The 23,825-nt window shown below is 40.4% G+C and overlaps 1 protein-coding gene across 1 annotated transcript in view; it reads right to left on the minus strand.

The window, feature by feature from the left end:
* Positions 1–8,271: 8,271 nt before the first annotated feature.
* LOC134482564 (uncharacterized) overlaps positions 8,272–23,825 on the minus strand; it is a 34,526-nt gene continuing 18,972 nt past the window's right edge. Inside the window, exons 4-5 of the mRNA XM_063275995.1 lie at positions 14,958–15,048; positions 8,272–14,889 (exon numbers count right to left, since the gene is read on the minus strand). Of these exons, the coding sequence (XP_063132065.1) occupies positions 13,991–14,889; positions 14,958–15,048 (990 nt within the window). The 3' untranslated portion in view covers positions 8,272–13,990. The remainder of the gene's footprint in view (positions 14,890–14,957; positions 15,049–23,825) is intronic.

Raw genomic sequence — 23,825 nt, forward strand, 5'->3', positions numbered from 1 at the left:
GGGTCTGAGTTACTTCACTCAGGATGACATTTTCTAGTTCCATCCACGTGCCCGAAAAATGCAGAATGTCCTCATTTTTAATAGCTGGTTAGTATTCCATTGTGTAAATGAACCACATTTTCTTTATCTATTCTTCTGTCTTGGAACATCTGCGTTGTTTCCAGGTTTCAGCCATCACAAGTGAAGCAATTATGCACATAGTGGAATATGTGTCCCTGTGGCAGGCTGGAGAATCTTGGGTATATTCCCAAGAGTAGTATTTCTGCATCTTTAGGTATGTCTATTTCCAATTTACTGAGCAACCTCCAAATTGATTTCCAGAGTGGTTGTACCAGTGTGCAATCCCACCAGGAATGGAGGAGAGTTCCTCTTTCACCACATCCTCACAAACATCTGTTGTTAATTGAGGTTTAGATCTTAGATATGCTGAGTGGTGTAAGGTGGAATCTCAGGGTCACTTTGATTTGCATTTCTCTGATCAATAATGAATTTGAACATTATTTAGGTGTTTCTCAGCCATTCGAGGTGGTACAAATTTTCCTTTTAGCACTGCTTTCATTGTGTGCCATAGGTTTGGGTATGATGTGTTCATATTTTCATTAAATTCCAGAAAGTGGTGGTTTTTTCATCCCAGACCAAATGATCATTAAGTAGAGAGTTGTTCAGTTTCCACATGTATGTGGGTTTTCTCTTGCCTTTGCTCTTATTAAAGACCAGCCTCAGGCTATTGTGGCCTGAAAGGGTGCATGGGATTATTTCAATCTTCTTGTATTGGTTAAGAACAGTTTTGTATCCAATTATATGTTCCATTTTGGAGAAGATACCATGAGGTACTGAAAAGAAGGTGTATTCTTTCTTTAGGGTGAAATGTTCTGGATATATCTGTTAAATACTTTTGGTTCATAACCTCTATTAGTTTCACTGTGTCTCTGCTTAGTTTCTCTACCAAAGACCTCTCCATTGATGAGACAGGGGTGTTGAAGTCTACCACGATTATTGTGTGGGTTTCAATGTGTCTTTTGAGCTTTACTAAAGGTTTGTTTTTTGTTTTGTTTTGTTTTGTTTTGTTTTGTTTTGTTTTGTTTTTGTAAACCCAGCAGGTTAACATTTATTTGAAACTGCTATGAGTGTTTTACATTTTCTTAGTAGTTCAACATAGTAAAGACAATGTGGAAAACAGAATACATGGTTTTGTTTGTTTGTTTGTTTGTTTGTTTTCATCTTTATTAAAATGGGTATTTTTTTATTTATATTTGGAATGTTATTCCCTTTCCCGGTTTCCATGCCAACATCACCATAACCCCTCCCCTTCCCATTCTATATGGATGTTCCCCTCCCAACCCTCCCCCAACTATACCCTTATTAGGCATATACCCAAAAGATGCTCCCACATATAACAATGACACATGCTGCACTATGTTCATAGCAGCCTTATATATAATAGCCAGAAACTGGAAAGAACCCAGATGCCCTTCAACAGAGGAATGGATACAGAAAATGTGGTACATCTACACAATGGAATATTACTCAGCTATCAAAAACAATGACTTTATGAAATTCGTAGGCAAATGGATGGAATTGGAAAATATCATCCTGAGTGAGGTAACCCAATCACAGAAAAACACACATGGTATGCACTCATTGAAAATTGGCTATTAGCCCTAATGTTTGAATTGCCCTAGATGCACAGAACACATGAAACTCAAGAGGGGTGACCAAAATGCGAATGCTTCACTCCTTCTTTAAAAGGGGAACAAGAATACCCTTGGCAGGGAATAGGGAGGCAAAGTTTAAAACAGAGGCAGAAGGAACACCCATTCAGAGCCTGCCCCACATGTGGCCCATACACATACAGCCAACCATTTAGATAAGATGGATGAAGGAAAGAAGTGCAGGCTGACAGGAACAGGATGTAGATCTTTCCTGAGAGACACAGCCAGAATACAGCAAATACATAGGCGAATGCCAGCAGCAAACCACTGAACTGAGAACAGGACCTCCATTGAAGGAATCAGAGAAAGGACTGGAAGAGCTTGAAGGGGCTCGAGACCCCATATGAGCAATAATGCCAACCAATCAGAGCTTCCAGGGAGTAAGCCACTACCCAAAGACTATACATTGACTGACCCTGGGCTCCAACCTCATAGGTAGCAATGAATATCCTAGTTAGATCACCAGTGGAAGGGGACTCCCTTGGTCCTGTCAAGACTGAACCCCCAGTGAACGTGATTCTTGGGGGGAGGGTAGTAAAGGGGGGAGGATGGGGAGGGGAACTCCCATATAGAAGAGGAGGGGGGACAGGTTATGGGTCCAGAAACCGGAAAGGGAATAACAATCAAAATGTAAATAAGAAATACTCAAGTTAGTAAAGATAAAAAGTAAAAATCAAAATTGAACAGTGGGAAAAAAACAATAAATTTATGAAAATCATAGGCAAATGGATGGAACTAGAAAATATCATCCTGAGTAAGGTTTTTATTTTTAATGGGAATGCCCTTGCATTCAGGTCATAGATATTCAGAATTCTTAATTTTCTCTTGGGGGATTTTCCCTTTAATGAAATATGAGTGTCTTTGTTCATCATACTTATAACTTTCAGTTGAAAGTCTATTTTATTGTATTTTAGGATGGCAACTCCAGGTTGTTTTTTGAACCCATTCCCTCGGTAGAACTGTTGCCATCCTTTTATTCTGAAATAGTGTCTGTCTACGTTAATGAGGTGTGCTTCTTATATGCAGCAAAATGCTTGATATTGTTTGTGTAGCCCATCACACAGCTTATGTCGTTTTATAGGTGAGTTGAGTTCATTAATATTGAGAGACATTAAAACCAGATGACTGTTGGTTCCTGTTATATTTGCTATTGTAAGTATTTTTTATGTGTTTGGGGTTTTCTCCTTTAGGCTTTGCTGTGAGATGTTTAATATGTTGTCTTTTCTTTGTTATAGGTATCTTCCTTATATTAAACTTTTCCTTACAGGATTCTCTGTTGTCCTGGATTAGTAGATAGATACTGTTTGAATTTAGTTTTCTCCTGGAATATTCTAGTTTCTCCACCTATATTGATTAAGAGTTTTGCTGGGTACAGTAGCCTGGGCTGGCATTTGTGTTCTCTTAGAGTCTGCATGACCTCTGACCAGGCTCTTCAGGCTTTCATAGTCTCTGTTGAGAAGTCTGGTGTAATTCTGACAGGTCTGCCTTTTTATGTTATGTGGCCCTTTTCCCTTGCAGCTTTTAATATTCTTTCTCTGTTCTTTGCATTTAGTGTGTTGAGGATTATGTGACAAGAAGAATTTATGTGAAGAGAGGGAGGTAAGACCGGTCGAATAAGTGTCGTCCCATCGCCGTGGGGAAGGTACAGTCTAAGGAGGCTTGTTTCATAGGAGAGATCAAGCACTCACTCAGGGAGAGAGGATTAAGAGTGAAGAAAAAGGATTTAATCAAGTTCTTTTTTTTTTTAATTAACTTGAGTATTTCTTGTATACATTTCCAGTGTTATTCCCTTTCCCGGTTTCCGGGCAAACATCCCCCTCCCACTCCCCTTCTTTATGGGCTATCCCCTCCCCATCCTCCTCCCCTTGTCGCCCTCCCGCCAACAATATAGTTCACTGGGGGTTCAGTCTTAGCAGGACCTAAGGCTTCCCCTTCCACTGGTGCTCTTACTAGGATATTTATTGCTACCTATGAGGTCAGAGTCCAGGGTCAGTCCATGTATAGTCTTTAGGTAGTGGCTTAGTCCCTGGAAGTTCTGGTTGCTTGGCATTGTTGTACATATGGGGTCTCGAGCCCCTTCAAGCTCTTCCAGTTCTTTTTCTGATTCCTTCAACGGGGGTCCTATTCTCAATTCAGTGGTTTGCTGCTGGCATGCGCCTCTGTGTTTGCTGTATTCTGGCTGTGTCTCTCACGAGAGATCTACATCTGACTCCTGTCGGCCTGCACTTCTTTACTTCATCCATCTTGTCTAACTAGATGGCTGTATATGTGTGGGCCACATGTGGGGCTGGCTCTGAATGGGTGTTCCTTTTGCCTCTGTTTTAAACTTTGCCTCTCTATTCCCTGCCAAGGACATTCTTGTTCCCCTTTTAAAGAAGGAGTGAAGCATTCACATTTTGATCATCCGTCTTGAGTTTCATTTGTTCTAGGCATCTAGGGTAATTCAAGCATTTGGTCTAATAGCCACTTATCAATGAGTGCATGCCATGTGTGTTTTTCTGTGATTGTGTTACCTCACTCAGGATGATATTTTCCAATTCCATCCATTTGCCTACGAATTTCATAAAGTCATTGTTTTTGATAGGTGAGTAATATTCCATTGTGTAGATGTACAATATTTTCTGTATCCATTCCTCTGTTGAAGGGCATCTGGGTTCTTTCCAGCTTCTGGCTATTATACATAAGGCTACGATGAACATAGTGGAGCACATGTCTTTTTTATATATTGGGGCATCTTGTGCGTATATGCCCAAGAGAGGTATAGCTGGATCCTCAGGCAGTTCAATGTCCAATTTTCTGAGGAACCTCCAAACTGATTTCCAGAATGGTTGTACCAGTCTGCAATCCCACCAACAATGGAGGAGTGTTCCCCCTCCACATCCTCGCCAGCATTTCCTGTCACCTGAGTTTTTGATATTAGCCATTCTGACTAGTGTGAGGTGAAATCTCAGGGTGGTTTTGATTTGCATTTCCCTTATGACTAAAGATGTTGAACATTTCTTTAGTTGTTTCTCAGCCATTCGGCATTCCTCAGCTGTGAATTCTTTGTTTAGCTCTGAACCCCATTTTTAATAGGGTTATTTGTCTCCCTGCGGTCTACCTTCTTGAGTTCTTTGTCTATTTTGGATATAAGGCCTCTATCTGTTGTAGGATTGGTAAAGATCTTTTCCCAATCTCTTGGTTGCCATTTTGCCCTAACCACAGTGTCCTTTGCCTTACAGAAGCTTTGCAGTTTTATGAGATCCCATTTGTCCATTCTTGATCTTAGAGCATAAGCCATTGGTGTTTTGTTCAGGAATTTTTTTCCAGTGCCCATGTGTTCCAGATGCTTCCCTAGTTTTTCTTCTATTAGTTTGAGTGTGTCTGGTTTGATGTGGAGGTCCTTGATCCACTTGGACTTAAACTCTGTACATGGTGATAAGCATGGATCGATCTGTATTCTCCTACATGTTGACCTCCAGTTGAACCACCACCATTTGCTTAAAATGCTATCTTTTTTCCATTGGATGGTTTTGGTTCCTTTGTCAAAAATCAAGTGCCCATAGGTGTGTGGGTTCATTTCTGGGTCTTCAATTCTGTTCCATTGGTCTATCTGTCTGTCTCTGTACCAATACCATGCAGTTTTTATCACTATTGCTCTGTAATACTGCTTGAGTTCAGGGATAGTGATTCCCCCTGATGTCCTTTTATTGTTGAGGATAGTTTTAGCTATCCTGGGTTTTTTGTTATTCCAGATGAATTTGTAAATTGTTCTGTCTAACTCTTTGAAGAATTGGATTGGTATTTTGATGGGGATTGCATTGAATCTGTAGACCGCTTTTGGTAAAATGGCCATTTTCACTATATTAATCCTGCCAATCCATGAGCATGGGAGATCTTTCCATCTTCTGAGGTCTTCTTCAATTTCTTTCTTCAGAGTCTTGAAGTTCTTATTGTACAAATCTTTTCCTTGCTTGGTTAAAGTCACACCGAGGTACTTTATATTATTTGGGTCTATTATGAAGGGTGTCATTTCCCTAATTTCTTTCTCGTCTTGTTTCTCTTTTGTGTAGAGGAAGGCTACTGATTTATTTGAGTTAATTTTATACCCAGCCACATTGCTGAAGTTGTTTATCAGCTTTAGTAGTTCTCTGGTGGAATTTTGGGATCACTTAAATATACTATCATATCATCTGCAAATAGTGATATTTTGACTTCTTCTTTTCCCATCTGTATCCACTTGACCTCCTTTTGTTGTCTGATTGCTCTGGCTAGAACTTCAAGAACTATATTGAATAAGTAGGGAGAGAGTGGCAGCCTTGTCTAGTCCCTGATTTTAGTGGGATTGCTTTAAATTTCTCTCCATTTAATTTAATGTTAACAACTGGTTTGCTGTATATGGCTTTTACTATTTTTAGGTATAGGCCTTGAATTCCTATTCTTTCCCAGACTTTTATCCTGAAGGGGTGTTGAATTTTGTCAAATGCTTTCTCAGCATCTAATGAAATGATCATGTTGTTTTGTTCTTTCAGTTTGTTTATATAATGGATCACATTGATGGTTTTCCGTATATTAAACCATCCCTGCATGCCTGGGATGAAGCCTACTTGATCATGGTGGATTATTGTTTTGATGTGCTCTTGGATTCCGTTTGCCAGAATTTTATTGAGTATTTTTGTGTCTATATTCATAAGGGAAATTGGTCTGAAGTTCTCTTTATTTGTTGGGTCTTTGTGTGGTTTAGGTGTAAGAGTAATTGTGGCTTCAAAGAAGGAATTTGGTAGTGCTCCATCTGTTTCAATTTTGTGGAATAGTTTGGATAATATTGGTACGAGGTCTTCTATGAAGGTCTGATAGAATTCTGGACTAAACCCATCTGGACCTGGTCTCTTTTTCGTTGGGAGACCTTTAATGACTGCTTCTAGTTTCTTAGGAGTTATGGGGTTGTTTAACTGCTTTATCTGTTCCTGATTTAACTTTGGTACCTGGTATATGTCTAGGAAATTGTCCATTTCCTGCAGATTTTCAAGTTTCGTTGAACATAGGCTTTTTTAGTAAGATCTGATGATTTTTTTGAATTTCCTCTGAATCTGTAGTTATGTCTCCCTTTTCATTTCTGATTTTGTTAATTTGGATACACTCTCTGTGTCCTCTCATTAGTCTGGCTAAGGGTTTATCTATCTTGTTGGTTTTCTGAAAGAACCAACTTCTGGTTCTGTTGATTCTTTCTATGGTCCTTTTTGTTTCTACCTGGTTGATTTCAGCTCTCAGTTTGATTATTTCCTGGCTTCTACTCCTCCTGGGTGTGTTTGCTTCTTTTTGTTCTAGACCTTTTAGGTGTGCTGTCAAGCTGCTGACATATGCTCTTTCCTGTTTCTTTCTGCAGGCACTCAGCGTTATGAGTTTTCCTCTTAGCACAGCTTTCATTGTGTCCCATAAGTTTGGGTATGTTGTACCTTCATTTTCAGTAAATTCTCAGAAGTCTTTAATTTCTTTCTTTATTTCTTCCTTTACCAGGTTATCATTGAGTAGAGCATTGTTCAATTTCCACGTATATGTGGGCATTCTTCCCTTATTGTTATTGAAGACCAGTGTTAGGCCATGGTGGTCCGATAGCACGCATGGGATTATTTCTATCTTTCTGTACCTATTGAGTCCCGTTTTTTGACCAATTGTATGGTCAATTTTGGAGAAAGTACCATGAGGAGCTGAGAAGAAGGTATATCCTTTTGCTTTAGGTTAGAATGTTCTATAAATATCTGTTAAGTCCATTTGGCTCATGACTTCTCTTAGTCTTTCTACGTCTCTGTTTAATTTCTGTTTCCATGATCTGTCCATTGATGACAGTGGGGTGTCCTACTATTATTGTGTGAGGTGCAATGTGTGTTTTGAGCTTTAGTAATGTTTCTTTTACGTATGTAGGTGCCCTGGTATTTGGGGCATAGATATTTAGGATTGAGAGTTCATCTTGGTGGATTTTTCCTTTGATGAATATGAAGTGTCCTTCCTTATCTTTTTTGATAAATTTTAGTTGAAAATTGATTTTATTTGATATTAGAATGGCTACTCCAGCTTGCTTCTTCTGACTATTTGCTTAGAAATTTGTTTTCCAGCCTTTCACTCTGAGGTAGTGTCTGTCTTTGTCTCTGAGGTGTGTTTCCTGTAGGCAGCAGAATGCAGGGTCCTCATTGCATATCCAGTTTATTAATCTATGTCTTTTTATTGGGGAGTTGAGGCCATTGATGTTGAGAGATATTAAGGAATAGTGATTATTGCTTCCTGTTATATTCATATTTGGATGTGAGGTTATGTTTGTGTGCTTTTCTTCTCTTTGTTTTGTTGCCAAGACAATTAGTTTCTTGCTTCTTCTAGGGTATAGCTTGACTCCTTATGTTGGGCTTTACCATTTATTATCCTTTGTAGTGCTGGATTTGTAGAAAGATATTGTGTAAATTTGGTTTTGTCATGGATTATCTTGGTTTCTCCATCTATGTTAATTGAGAGTTTTGCAAGATACAGTAACCTGAGCTGGCATTTGTGTTCTCTTAGGGTCTGTATGACATCTGTCCAGGATCTTCTGGCTTTCATAGTTTCTGGCGGAAAGTCTGGTGTAATTCTGATAGGTCTGCCTTTATATGTTACTTGACCTTTTTCCCTTACTGCTTTTAATATTCTTTCTTTATTTTGTGCATTTGGTGTTTTGACTATTATGTGACGGGAGGTGTTTCGTTTCTGGTCCAATCTATTTGGAGTTCTGTAGGCTTCTTGTGTGCCTATAGGTATCGCTTTCTTTAGGTTAGGGAAGTTTTTGTCTATGATTTTGTTGAAGATATTTACTGGTCCTTTGAGCTGGCAGTCTTCACTCTCTGCTACACCTATTATCCTTAGGTGTGATCTTCTCATTGAGTCCTGGATTTCCTATATGTTTTGTGACCAGTAGCTTTTTCCACTTTACATTATCTTTGACAGTTGAGTCAATGATTTCTATGGAATCATCTGCTCCTGAGATTCTCTCTTCCATCTCTTGTATTCTGTTGGTGAAGCTCGTATCTACAGCTCCTTGTCTCTTCTTTTGGTTTTCTATATCCAGGGTTGTTTCCATGTGTTCTTTCTTGATTGCTTCTATTTCCATTTTTAATTCCTTCAACTGTTTGTGTTTTCCTGGAATTCTTTCAGGGATTTTTGTGACTCCTCTCTATGGGCTTCTACTTGTTTATTTATGATTTCCTAGATTTCTTTCAGGGATTTTTGTGACTCCTCTCTATGGGCTTCTACTTGTTTATTTATGATTTCCTGGAATTCTTTCAGGGATTTTTGCGATTCCTGTCTGTAGGCTTCTACTTGTTCTCTAAGGGAGTTCTTCACGTCTTTCTTGAAGTCCTTCAGCATCCTGATCAAATATGATTTTGAAACTAGATCTTGCTTTTCTGGTGTGTTTGGATATTCCATGTTTATTTTGGTGGGAGAATTGGGCTCCGATGATGCCATGTAGTCTTGGTTTCTGTTGCTTGGGTTCCTGCGCTTGCCTCTCGCCATCAGATTATCTCTAGTGTTACTTTGTTCTGCTATTTCTGACAGTGGCTGGACTGTCCTATAAGCCTGTGTGTCAGGAGTGCTGTAGACCTGTTTTCCTGTTTTCTTTCAGCCAGTTATGGGGACAGAGTGTTCTGCTTTCAGGCGTGTAGTTTTTCCTATCTACAGGCCTTCAACTGTTCCTGTGGGCCTGTGTCTGGAGTTCACCAGGCAGGTCACTTGCAGCAGAAAAGTTGGTCTTACCTGTGGTCCCGAGGCTCAAGTTTGCTCGTGGGGTGCTGCCTACGAGCTCTCCGCGGTGGCAGCAACCAGGAAGATCTGCGCCGCCGTTTCCGGGAGCCTCAGTGCACCAGGGCTCCAGATGGCCTTTGGTGTTTTCCTCTGGCGTCAGAGATGTGTGCAGAGTGCAGTCTCTTCTGATTTCCCAGGCGTGTCTGCCTCTCTGAAGGTTTAGCTCTCCCTCCCACGGGATTTGGGTGCAGAGAACTGTTTATCCGGTCTGTCCTAAATTCTTTTGTTTTATTGATGAAAAATGTCCCTGGTTAATTTTAAACAGTGTGTGGCTGAGGGTGACAAGTGTGCAGGCCTGCTAACAAGCAAGCTGCAGGCTGTGCGTGGGCAACAGCACAGCTCAGGCCAAGTCAGCATAAGAAGAGTTTCAAGGTGAGGAAGCCAGCGCAGAAACAGGGATGTATTGGGGTAAGATGGGCTAGAAAAGGCCTCGATGATTTGGACTAGCTTGAGTAAAACTTGTAATAAAAAAGGGACAAGGTAATGGTAAATTGTTTTTATGTATGCGTTCTTTTAGAGTTATGTTTTAGTCTTTGGACCTGATTAGAGATAGTTTACACCCTAGACATGAGAGAGAATGGGTTTGGGAAAAAGAGTCCTCCCAGACTCTCCATGGATGCTTTGGAGAAAGAGAAAAACTTACAGAGCTCTCCTAGTAACAGAAGAAAGGCAGGAGATGTCCTGCCTCTCTGCTGGCTCCTATTGGAGAAATGCTTCTTTCTGGTTCTGGGTTCCATAGGTAGGATATCTGAGTCCCTTCGGTGGGACACCATCTAGTTTTTCCCCTCTATGTCTATTGTCTGGTGCACCAAGCTGTCCATGTCTGTCAGTTTATGTCTGTGGTTTTTGTTTCTTGTTGTTTAAATGTTTTATGTTTCATGTTCAAAAGAAAAAATGGTAAAAACTTTATCTGCCAGTCATTCACACCTTGATTTGGTTTTAACTCGTTTCAAAAAAAGGGAACAAATGAATAAAAAACAGTTTCAATGGTTGTACCAGTCTGCAATCCCACCAACAATGGAGGATATACTGCTTGAGTTCAGGGATAGTGATTCGCGTTGGGTGTTTCTTATGAATGATGGTCAGGGTGTAGTCATTTCTTATGAATGACTGACAGACTGTAGGCTTGTCCTTTAGAGAAGTGACAGAGTTGGTATGTGTTTCTTGGGGTTGATTCACAGGCTGTTGACATTACCTATGAATGATTTACAGGCTCTGAGACTGGGCACAGAAACAAAAGGTTAAGAATGGGACGATTTTGAGAGATAGTAGAATGTGTATTGTACTCAGTACACATCTAAGTTACATGTGGGGAGTAAATGGACTGACAGAATGAAAAACTACAGTAGGACAAGTCAGTGTATTTAAAGAAAATATTCAATAAAGAGGAAGATCTTGGAATTCTAATTCAGAATTTATTATTTATATGAAACTGTAACTTAAAGACTAAAGGCCTTTAGATCTACAAAATTATCAAGAAGCATGTGGATTATGGAATATCTACTACTGTGCTATGGTTCTCCTTCATAACCTAGTACAGCCTAACAATAGGAAATAAGGATTAGAGCCTGAGGTGTTTGGTAAAACACGTTTCCTGAAAACCTCACTGCAGATGTGGAAATAAGGGGATCCCCAAAACTTGCTTTCATGCAAGGATGAAGATCAGTGTGCTCCAAGACACTAGGATTTGAGTGAATGAACATGTCCCCAGAACTGAGGGACCAGGGGTGGAACCCATACAGAGGGATGATGGCCTGAGTTCAGTCCCTAGAACCCACAATGTGGCGGAACAGAACTGTAGAGTGGCATTGTCCTTTGACCCACACAATTACACATGTGAGTGGGGTACAGGAAATAGAGAGGAAGACAATATCAGTCTCTATCCTTCACATGTGGATCAATGCACACACAAGATGTACACAAGGTTTATACTGGGGTTCAGGGTTATAGATCCAATTCAAAATGTCTTTGTTTGACCCATCTGCAAGCACAAGTCATATTGGTGTAAATATCTCTTGGTGAAAATTTTTGCACTATACTAGAAAATTTATTGAAGTTTCATGATAAAAATTTATCTTATGGTGAAATTTACCATGTTGTATAATATTAACATACATATACATATACATACACACACACACACACATACATACACACATATGGCCTAGAGAGATGGAGACGCAGTTAAGAGTTCTAGTTTTGTTTGTAGAGCACTCAGTTTTAATTGCTAGCACATCGCTGGCCACTCAAAACCAACCATCTGTAAATCCAGTTCCAGGGGAACCAGCACTGGGTTCTATCACACATACTGCATAGAAAACGCACAGCAGTAAAAACTCCTACATATAAATCTAATCAATTTAATGATAGACAAAGAAAATAAAATGTATTAACTTCTTGACCTAAAACATGTGCCCAATAACGGGCTCTAAAGGAGACCATGGAAAAGAATTGATAAACTAACTCAATGTTTCTGTTTTCTGTACAGAAGGCCTATGAGCTGCTGTCTTCAGGTACGCAGCTCTCATATGCCTAGGAGCCTAAAGTAGGTATGCAATCCAGTGGGGCTCAGTGAAAAGGAAGCTAAGCATGACCTCTCCCCTCTCAGTAAGGAGCCTATAAAATAAAGGATGCCCAGTGCTACACTCCACAGAGCCAAGAAGACTGAACAAAAGAAGGGCACAAGAAAGGATAATTGAGAATATGGAAGGGTCATGGAAGGCATATGGATGAAGGGAAGCAGTTGGGAAAGGAGAAAGGAAGGAATAGGGTCACTGAGGGTCCAGTGTGGGGAGGGGGAGGGAACTATGATAATGAATGGAAATCTGCAACAGATAGGGGTGGTGAGTGAGGAGGCGACCTCAGAGAGAGACAGAGACTGAGGTAGGGGAGGCAACAAGAATCACTGGAGCTTGTGACTCACTGCACTGGGGATACAGAGCATGGGGATCCTGGCTCTTCTCGCTATGCAGGAAGCCCAGTGGAGCAACTGGAACATCGACCCAACCACAAAACTTTAAATCCAAATTTTTTCCTGTCTACAGGAAATGAAGGAATAGGGCTGGAGGGGAGACTGAGGGAACAGCCAACCAATAACCCACCCAACTTGAAACTGATCCCTTGAACAAGCGACAGTCCCTGACTCTGAATGATACCCTGTTATGCTAGCAGACAGAGTCTAGCACAGGCTGTCTGGAGAGGTTGCACCCAGCAGCTGACTTAGATGTACACACCCACAGCTAAAATTGGATGGATCTTGAAGACTCTTATGGAAGAAAAAGTAGAAGGATTGCAGTCCCTCAGAGGATAAGAACGCAACAGGAAGACTAACAAAATCGATTGACCTGGACTCTTAGGGCTCTTAGAGACTGATCCACCAACCAAAGAATATACAGAGGCTGGTCCTAAGCCTCCACACACATAGGTAGCACATATGGAGCTCGATCTTCGTGTGAGTCCCAAAAAAAACTGCAGCAGGGACTATCCTTAAAGCTGTTGCCCCTATGCGGGATATGTCCTTCTATCTAGACGGCCTTGTCTGGACTCAGTGGGAGAGGAAGGGCATAGTCTCACAGAGACTTCATGTTCCAGGGTGGGAAGATAACCAAGTGGCCCCTACCCTCTCAGAGGAGAAGGAGGCGGGGCGCAAGGGAAGGATTGTGGGAGAGGCTGACAGGGAGGGGGCAGTGAGCAGGATGTAAAGTAAACAAGTAAAAAATAAAATTGAAAATAATTGAACATTTTTTCTAGGAAGCATCACATGGCACAACTGAGTCTCCAGTGAAACAATAAATTTTTACTTCAGTCTACTATCACATTATACCTTTAACTCTACAATTTATATATATGATCAATTCTCCCACACAGACTGCTGTGGCATTCCAATCGATCCTGGAGGAATATCAAGGGTCTAGGGATCAGGAGCCGCAGCCACTAGAAGAAAAACAAGAATTATCAACAGCATCATCAGGCACATCACTGGTGATATTGTCATGCCCAGCATCAACAACATCAGTATCATTATCATCGGGATCAATGTAGTGAGAAACAGTGAGAAGGTGGATGCTTCTCTTGTTATTTTTAATCTCTGAAGTTGCTTCTTTTGGAATGTTGCGGTCAAAGGCTATGCTAACCTCAGAAGTCAGAGTTCAGAATGACAGCATTAAATAGACAATAACATTTAACAGGAAGTTACCCCTGCTTAGTCATTCAGGAAACACAAGGTCTTCACTGGGAGTGACCATAATCTCCTCATTCTAGACTAGAAAACAACCAATCAGAAAACAGTTTTACATGTCACTTGTATTTGTCCAAACTGGATTTATCATGTTACTAAAAATATATAAATTGAAAAAAAGTTTCAGGTTCTAGGTTATTCATGAATAGCCCTATAGAAGCATGAAATTTATTAACAAAACAGACCTAGGTTTCAAGGGAAAAAAATTCATCTATTTTAAGCTACTATTTTTGTCTAACTAATCTGATCCAACTTTTTTGTCAGTGGGAGCTCCTTGGCCATTTTCTTCATGCCATGCATGTTGAATTTGGATTTTCATCCATGTTATGACAGAGAAAAGTGAGGATACAAGCCATAAAAAAGGCAAAAAGGGGATGTGTGCTATCGCTGGTGCCGGAAGATATCCACCCACCCTGAGAGGGTTCATGCTGTGGTTTATTGGTTCAGCTGACGCAGAAGCATCAAAATTATCAACAGGTGCCTGAGTAGCAGGCAGACCTTCTTCTATGTCAGGAATAAAAGAAGATTCCTCATCTGAAGAAGCAGTATAAAATATTTCTTCTTCACTAAGGGATATCAAAAGAGTCAGGTTAGTCATTTGAATGGAGTCAAGGGAATCACAAGTGCAGGAACCAGGAGTGGGCTCTGGGTCAGCATGGGGTTTGTACCTTGTACTCTCCTTGTAAAGAGGTAAATCAACTACATAATCCAATCCAATGTGACTAGCTGGTCCTGAGTCACCTGACACAGTACTGTCATCAGCATTTGTATGGGACAGCTCGGGCTCATCTGCAGTCAGACCTTCAGCGGAATTGGTGGACTTAGTCAGCGCAAGCTCAGCTGCAGTCAGACTGGCAGCGGCAGTGGTGGACTTAGTCGGCACAGGCTCAACTGCAGTCAGACTGTCAGCGGCATTGGTGGACTTAGTCGGCACAGGCTCAACTGCAGTCAGACTGTCAGCGGCAGTGGTGGACTTAGTCGGCGCAGGCTCAGCTGCAGTCAGACTGGCAGCATCCTTGGTGGACTTAGTCAGTGCATGCTCAGCTGCAGTCAGACTGGCAGCCTCCGTGGGGGACTTAGTCTGCGCAGGCTCAACTGCAGTCAGACTGTCAGTGGCAATGGTGGACTTGGCGCAGGCTCAACTGCAGTCAGACTGTCAGCGGCAATGGTGGACTTAGTTGGCTCAGGCTCAACTGCAGTCAGACTGGCAGCCTCCTTGGTGGACTTATTCTGCGCAGGCTCAGCAGCATCCAGGCTGTCAGCAGTAGAAGTGGAAGGTCCAACATCAGCAGCAGCCTCAGAAGGCACGGAATGGAAATTTTCCATTTTAGTTTTTTCATCCTATAAGGAAAATTATCATTGTTATTTTTGATTTAAAATTCACTGATTTTATTCATTTCATCACCCTTCTGATAAAGTCAGGACCTTGATTTATAGTCCCCAAACTATTTCTGTATTCCGTCGATATTTAGCACTACATTCAATGATATTCAGTAACGTCTGCTTCCTTTCAGGATGAGTAAACGGCCCAGAGTCTTTAAAAATCTTTAATGTGGACATGCTTAGGTTTAAACTTACCACTATTCTGCTCTTTGGGATCTAAACTCATGGTACCTTTTAAGATGGAAATATATAAAAAGAAGTGACAAAATGTGTTTCTTGGCCTCTGATGTTTTGCTCTGCTTCTCCTCGAAATAACGATTTTGTAATATTCTCTCTCCTTCACATTCTATGGTTCATCCCAAAAGTTCCACCAGAGAACTACTACACCTGATAAAAAACTTCAGCAAAGTGGCTGGGTATAAAATTAACTCAAATAAATCAGTAGCCTTCCTCTACACAAAAGAGAAACAAGCCGAGAAAGAAATTAGGGAAACGACACCCTTCATAATAGTCCCAAAGAATATAAAGTACCTCAGTGTGACTTTAACCAAGCAAGTAAAAGATCTGTACAATAAGAACTTCAAGTCTCTGAAGAAAGAAATTGAAGAAGACCTCAGAAGATGGAAAGATCTCCCATGCTCATGGATTGGCAGGATTAATATAGTAAAAATGGCCATTTTACCAAAAGTGATCTACAGATTCAATGCAATCCCCATCAAAATATCAATCCAATTCTTCACAGAGTTAGAACAATTTGCAAATTCCTCTGGAATAACAAAAAACCCAGGATAGCTAAAACTATCCTCAACAATAAAAGGACTTCAGGGGGAATCACTATCTCTGAACTCAAGCAGTATTGCAGAGTAATAGTGATAAAAACTGCATGGTATTGGTACAGAGACAGACAGATAGACCAACGGACTAGAATTGAAGACCCAGAAATGAACCCACACACCTATGGGCACTTGATTTTTGACAAAGGAGCCAAAACCATCCAATAGAAAAAAACATAGCATTTTCAGCAAATGGTGCAGTTCAACAGAAGGTCAACATGTAGAAGAATGCAGATCGATCCATGCTTATCACCTTGTACAAAGCTTAAGTCCAAGTGGATCAAGGACCTCCACATCAAACCAGATACACTCAAACAATAGAAGAAAAAGTGGGGAAGCATCTGGAACACATGGGCACTGGAGAAAATTTCCTGAACAAAACACCAATGGCTTATGCTCTAAGATCAAGAATGGACAAACAGGATCTCATAAAACTGGAAAGCTTCTGTAAGGCAAAGGACACTGTTGTTAGGACAAAACGGCAACCAACAGATTGGGAAAAGATCTTTACCAATCCTACAACAGATAGAGGGCTTATATCCAAAATAGACAAAGAACTCAAGAATTTAGACCGCAGGGAGACAAATAACCCTACTAAAAAATGGGGTTCAGAGCGAAACAAAGAATTCACAGCTGGGGAATGCTGAATGGCTGGGAAAAAACCTAAAGAAATGTTCAACATTTTTAGTCATAAGGGAAATGCAAATCAAAACAACCCTGTGATTTCATCTCACACCGGTGAGAATGGCTAAGATCAGAAACTCAGGTGACAGCAAATGCTGGCGAGGATGTGGTGAGATTGCAGACTGGTACAACCATTCTGGAAATCAGTCTGGAGTCTCCTCAGAAAATTGGACATTGAACTACCCGAGGACCCAGCTATACCTCTCTTGGGCATATACCCAAAAGATGCCCCAACTTATAAAAAAGACACGTGCTCCACTATGTTCATAGCAGCCTTATTTATAAGAGCCAGAAGCTGGAAAGAACCCAGATGCCCTTCAACAGAGGAATGGATACAGAAAATGTGGTACATCTACACAATGGAATATTACTCAGCTATCAAAAACAATGACTTTATGAAATTCATAGGCAAATGGTTGGAACTGGAAAATATCATCCTGAGTGAGGTAACCCAATCACAGAAAAACACACATGGCATGCACTCATTGATAAGTAGCTATTAGCCCAAATGCTTGAATTACCCTAGATGCCTAGAACAAATGAAACTCAAGATGGATGATCAAAATGTGAATGCTTCACTCCTTCTTTAAAAGGGGAACAAGAATATCCTTGGCAGGGAATAGAGAGGCAAAGTTTAAAACAGATGCAGAAGGAACACCCATTCAGAGCCTGCCCCACAAGTGGCCCACACATATACAGCAGTCCAGTTAGACAAGATGGATGAAGTAAAGAAGTACAGGCCGACAGGGGCCGAATGTAGATCTCTCCTGAGAGACACAGCCAGAATACAGCAAATACATAGGCGAATGCCAGCATGAAACCACTGAACTGAGAACGGGACCGCCGTTGAAGGAATCAGAGAATGGACTGGAAGAGCATGAAGGGGCTTGAGACCCCATATGAACAACAAGGCCAAGCAACCAGAGCTTCCAGGGACTAAGCCACTACCCAAAGACTATACATGGACTGACCCTGGGCTCCGACCTCACAGGTAGCAATGAATATCCTAGTAAGAGCACCAGTGGAAGGGGAAGCCCTTAGTCCTACTAAGACTGAACTCCCAGTGAACAAGATTGTTAGGGGGAGGGAGGTAATGGGAGGAGGATGGGGAGGGGAACAGGGGGGAGGGGCTAGGGGGACGTTGGCCTGGAAATCGGGAAAGGGAAATACAATCGAAATGTAAATAAGAAATACTCAAGTTAATAAAGAAAAAAAATAAAAATAAAAATAAAAAGTACCTGAGTTCCATGTCTTTGCTAAGTTCTTCCTAGAATAAAAATTACTCAGGTTCATCACCTGTAGTAGTTAATTGGAAACCAAATTGATCTAGGCATAAACAAAGAGCATTTGAGTTTGGTTTCTATAAATTTACAGTTTCTAATGATTCCATTATGTGTAATAATTATATCTGAACTTCCTCTTTCCTAATGATGAAATTAGAGGTCTAGAGGAAGGTAGTTAGCTACGTGTTGACAGTATGCAGTGGAGTAAGGAGTAAGTAGTGTGTGTAAGATCAGCAGACACACCCTTCTGCTTGCTTTGTAACTTCTGAAAGGGGATTTAAACAGGAAAGATGGCTGTTACTTTTGAATTTGTTTCTGTACTTTCTGTGACAAAATATCTGATGGGGAAAACCAGTCACTTATTTCAAGGAAGGAACAGGGAGGCCTGACTTTTGGCAGTACATTATTGGTTCTCACAGGCTGGTAGACCGGGAAGCAGATAACACAGTACTGGTACCACAAGTAGTCACAGCCATTAAAATCTACCACTGAAAACCTTCTGCTAGCGAGGCCAGACCCCAAAAGTTAAACAATCTCCCAAACAGTGGCCAAGTGTTCAAACACATGAACTCCCATCTCTTTGTCTGATCCTCCCATGCACTGCTTAGCATTTGTGTTAATGTTAAATAACCCCGCCCCACACACACACATGCAGAGTTTATCTACTGTTTGTCTGTTAATGCTAACCAAAGTGTAAATCATGCTACAAATGTGATAAACCTACTTGGAAGCCTGACTGATAACTTGAATTTGATACCTGAGACTGGAAACAGAGGAAGGGAAAGATTCATTCATACAAGTTATCTTTTGATACCCACAATTCAACTTACATTCTCCTACTCCCCAAATAAATTAAGAACAGGACGTCCTTGAACTGACAGAGACCACCCTGCCTGCTTTATGAGTTCGTGAATTAACTGTGTACTCCAACATACCCAGCCACATGTTGTGGGCACCCTGCCTATAAGTACTTTGGAGTCAGTGGGTAAAACCAGAATGCTGAGGTCCTGTCCAGGAAGTTAAGAAATATCAGAAGACTGACTTCTTATTTCCCCTGATGATAATTTTAATCTTTTTGCCTATCAAACATATTAAATCTGTGTGCTGGAAAAGGGGCTGAGGAGTTTAAAACATTCATTGCTCCTCCAGGACACCTGGCTTTGCTTTGTAAAACACATAATATTGGCTGACAAATTTCTGGAACAACAAGAACAAAGGATGAAATGACCTCTTCTGATTTTTGTGGGAAGCACACGCACATGGTATACAGACAGAATACACGCAAAACATTCACACACATAAAGTCAGTCAATCCAAAGTAAATGAAACACAACTATGGTGGTCGCTTTCATGTTGACTGTACCTATTTCCAGGAGCATGTACTATTTGGTTTCTGTATTTTTATGAGTTCTCCTCAGTGAGTTAAAAACATGCTCATTTTCTGTTTTTTCTTCTGTTTCCATAGTCTAATTTACTATTATTACATTTTATGACAGTGATTCTCAACCTGTCTGTCATACCCTATTGGAGGAGGGCATAGAACAGTCTCACACAGGTTGGCAAAGACCTTCTGAAAATACCAATACGACATTACAGTTGATGATATTATCAATCTGACACTGATGCAGTAGCAACAAAACAGTTGTATGGTTGGGAATCACCACAGCATGAGGAACTGTATTAAAGGTCACAGCGTTAGGAAGGTTGAGAAGCACTGCCTAATGCAGTGACTGGCAAGGAGTGAGGATATGGAGAGTGTGAAGGGAATGCTCAAGGCTGATCTTTCTCTACTCGTTCACTATTTGCACTAGGAAGGCATAGGCACAAACACCCATCACTCCCCTTCACAAAAGGAAATAGGTTACTTCTCAAATTAGGGGAATTACCATTATGGATTTTTTTGCTTTCCATACATCAGGTACTGGCTCTCCTCGAGAACACACATAAACTCCAGATTTTCTAAAAATGTTTTGGATCTTCTTAGGTATTATATGGAATTTTCTTCCCGATTCTCCCTGCAATGCAGAGAAGAGAGTTTACTTTTTATTTGGTCTTGAAATTAACTCTATTCTTTTAGGATGCATGCTTTCAAATCAACAATGTTCTTTAGGAATTACAGGATATTGGCACATGAAAATCAAAATTATTAAATATAAAATATCTTCTTATATGCCTATTTACAACTTAATAGGATACCATCAAGAAGTTAAAATATTTATGCTAGCCTAGATTAAGAGAAAATCATTAACTGACAAACTTGACCTTGTTCTTGTTGAGACTAAGCTTAATTCATTATCAGTCAATTATTCTGCTTCTAGTTTAAGATGATTATTCATATTAATGAGGCCCCTTCTAACAGTCTTACTCTTCCATTGTGGGGAATCACAAAATGCACAGTTTTCATTTACAAATAAATGGCAATTTAATTGCTAGCACTGTCCATACCATAGAACCGGTGAAACTGCTTTATAGAAACACATTGGTCCACTGAGTCACATTCAAAAATCATTAAATTGCCACTCTTCATTCACACAGCCCCTCACTATAGGGCTATAGGTTATATAGCAACAGGTTTCTTAACCTTGAGCAGCTCACAGTGATAAAGCAGCCTCAGACTGGATATCAAAATATCTAAGTAAAGCACTACAATATTTTAACTGTTTGAATGTGGCACAAAGAATATAAGTTTATATTATTTTAAAATCCATAAAGAAGAACTTAAATGGAAATATACAGTAATTGACTCCCTGCATCTAAAAATGCTGGATAATTGGGAAAAACACTTGTTGTTTTTCTAGATGAAGAGCTTTCAACATACCCTCATAGAATCAAATAGAAAATGCTCTATTCTCAGAAGACAAACTTGATGAACATATTACAAACTGCTACATAGCCACAATTTCTCCTTAGTGTAAATACACATGAAATAGAGAAACCAAGGAGATGCTCTCATACAGGATCCTAAAATAGCAGTGTCCAAAGGTAGATAAAAATTGCATGCATTTTCCTGAGGGTAAAGTCACTTAGGAGATTCATGGATTATAGAAATGTCTGGACTTACTAAGAAGTACTTATTATATATAAGTATACAGTAGCTATCATCAGACACACCAGGAGAGATCATCATATCTCATTATAGATAGTCGTCAGTCAACATGTGGTTGCAGGGAATTGGATTCATCAAGACCTCTGGAAGAGCAATCAGTGCTCTTTTTTTTTTTTTTGTTTTTTTTTTTTGGTTTTTTTTTGGTTCTTTCAGTCAGTGCTCTTAACCACTGAGCCATCTCTCCGGCCCAGGAAAACCGATATGGGAGAGGGTGAGGGAAAAGGGATGGGGGCTCATGGACCGGAATCCAGGAAGGGGAAAAACATTGGAAAAGTAAGTAAAGAAATATATCTAATAAAAATTTTTTTAAAAAGAAATATTATGGTCTAGTAACAGTCACATTTTAAAATCAGTCGAACATGTACTCATTTCTGCAAACAATACTTGTCAAACATCAGACATCTTCTATTGTACGAGGACTGCGCTCAGTCTTCCACTCACTATGTCTTTTGAGTCCATTCTCTTATTGGCCACCACTACCCACAAGGACTTACTGCTCACTTGCAGTTTGTAGAAATCTCCACATCTACAATGTGGACTCCCTTGAACAATCTTTCCATATAAAACTGGGATAGTTACACTATTGCTGAATTATAACAAAATTCATAAGAAAATTAATTTCACAAAGAAGCATTTTACCTTCACAGAGGAGGTAGAGCTGACATTATCCACATTCACACACCTAGGAACAACAAAGGAGGGCTTGTCAGGGAGCCTTGAGAATAACAGCATGCAACATTCTTCCAACCTTGGTTATGTGGCTCAATCCCTTCTTCATGAATAAGAAACCCAGGCAAACTATCCAGTAAACTTCAGGGGATTCTCTCTCACCACCTCCTGCCTCACCATAAGTGCCCCAGGATTCAGATGCACATGAGATCCTCAAGACCTCATGTGGATTCTGAGAATCCAAACTTCCTTTCTCACAGACTCATGGCAAGCACTTTATCCACTGAATCATCTCCCTTCCTAAGGATGTTTGTCCATAACTCATGCTGTGTGGGAGATAATTGTTCAGCTTGTGATTATAGAAGAAATAAAGAAGCTGAAATCGGAGTACACAGAGGCAAAGAGAATGTCAGGTTCTGAACATTATACTTTTTACAGATTAATTTATTGTAAAATGCACACATTCTTACCATGGTGATGTTCCTGTAAGTCTCTTACCAGCTTCTAAAGAGGGAAGCAAAATTTGTCACAAAACAACTATAGGAAACATGACAATAAGTACAAAGGCTAACATTTGTGACCCTATATCCTTTGGCACCAATTATGAAAAGCCTTTAAAGTGAATAATTATTGGTAAATAATAAATATATGCAAAAACCTTTCTTCCCATTTCCTAGTATATTTTAAAGACAAAGAGAAAATTTCATCAAAAGTTACTACTTATAAAAATTGTTGTGCAAATTACCTATGATCCTGATCACTATCAGACACAGAAATTATCATCTTAGCCTGAACTGTTGTCCCATAGTGAAGGGTTAAAGGACAGCGTCATGTTGCCACTGCTGCTTTTTGCCTCTGGACTAGGGATGTTTGCAGCACTCTAGGTGAGCATGCTCATCTCACACAGTAGTGAAAGGGGCTGCTACAAAGGTCGACTTGAACTTCCTTCACTGTAGGGGAACATTCATTACTACCACCCGGAAGCACAGTCTCTGGTGACTGTCGTTGCAGCATAGTCAAATATAGGAGACCCAAAGACCTTTACAAAGTATTTCCAACTGCAAGTGTGACAAAGCTCTTGAGAGATCAGTGTGTTACTGTAGTCGAGATCATCTGAAGAAGATGTTAAGGGCCCTCAGATCTAGCATTGACCCCTAGCTCATTTCCAGCAAAAAGAAGTTCAACATCAACTTCCATTGCCGGCCATGGCAAGAGCAACTGGAAAGACTTCCTTAGTAGTTATGCAACATGAATTATTACTCCAGAGAGAAGCATGAAAGAAACTTGCAGATAGAGCAGCAATCACACATAAAACATTTTAAAAATATATTTCCATATATAAACCGTAGCGTGTCTCAAGTTTCACTCTCTGGATAAAGCCTGTCCTCGAAACACGCTTCAGAGAATGAACAACCCTAGTTCATTTCCTTTACAGTATGTAAAACTCCACTGCACACCCCTTGGCATTGCCCATGACCAGAGCAAGTTTTTGTCCTATCAACAAATGGGCTGAGAAAATGTCTCTATGGTGGACCGTATGCTCAGCATGTGTGGGGCCTCTTTCAGTCCTCGACAACACAAACAAAACTCCAGTGCTGAAATACATTTTAAAAAAAGACACCCACATTATGATAATTCTGTTTCCCTCAGGGTTATGTGAAGAGGGTCATTTAGGTTCCTCTACACTATTCTCTGGCTGGCTCTCTCCAAAGTAGGTATGAGAGATGCTGTGGTGTAGGTTGCTGAAAGGATAAATTCTGTGGTGCTTCTCCCACTGTTGGAATCTAATCTTATTCAGACTCAATCAAGGGATCATTCAGTGCTGTGTACTGGAGAATGATGTGGTTTTTCAACCTTCCATCTACTGTGCCAATGTTTTTTTTTTTTTACTGGAAATTATGTCTTGCAGCATATAAATCAAGTATCACTATATCTTTTGCTAATTAATAGAACTACAGGGAAAAGGTGCTGTCAGAGTAGCCCATATGGAGGCTGCTTTCATTGAATGCTAAGAATATCAGTTTTCCCAGGAGCGGCAGGACACCTGCCTGAGACAACGCCGGAACCTGAAAGAAACAGACCGGATAAACAGTTCTCTGCACCCAAATCCCGTGG

Source organism: Rattus norvegicus, chromosome 16 (genome assembly GCF_036323735.1).
Source record: "Rattus norvegicus strain BN/NHsdMcwi chromosome 16, GRCr8, whole genome shotgun sequence".
Lineage (NCBI taxonomy): Eukaryota > Metazoa > Chordata > Mammalia > Rodentia > Muridae > Rattus > Rattus norvegicus.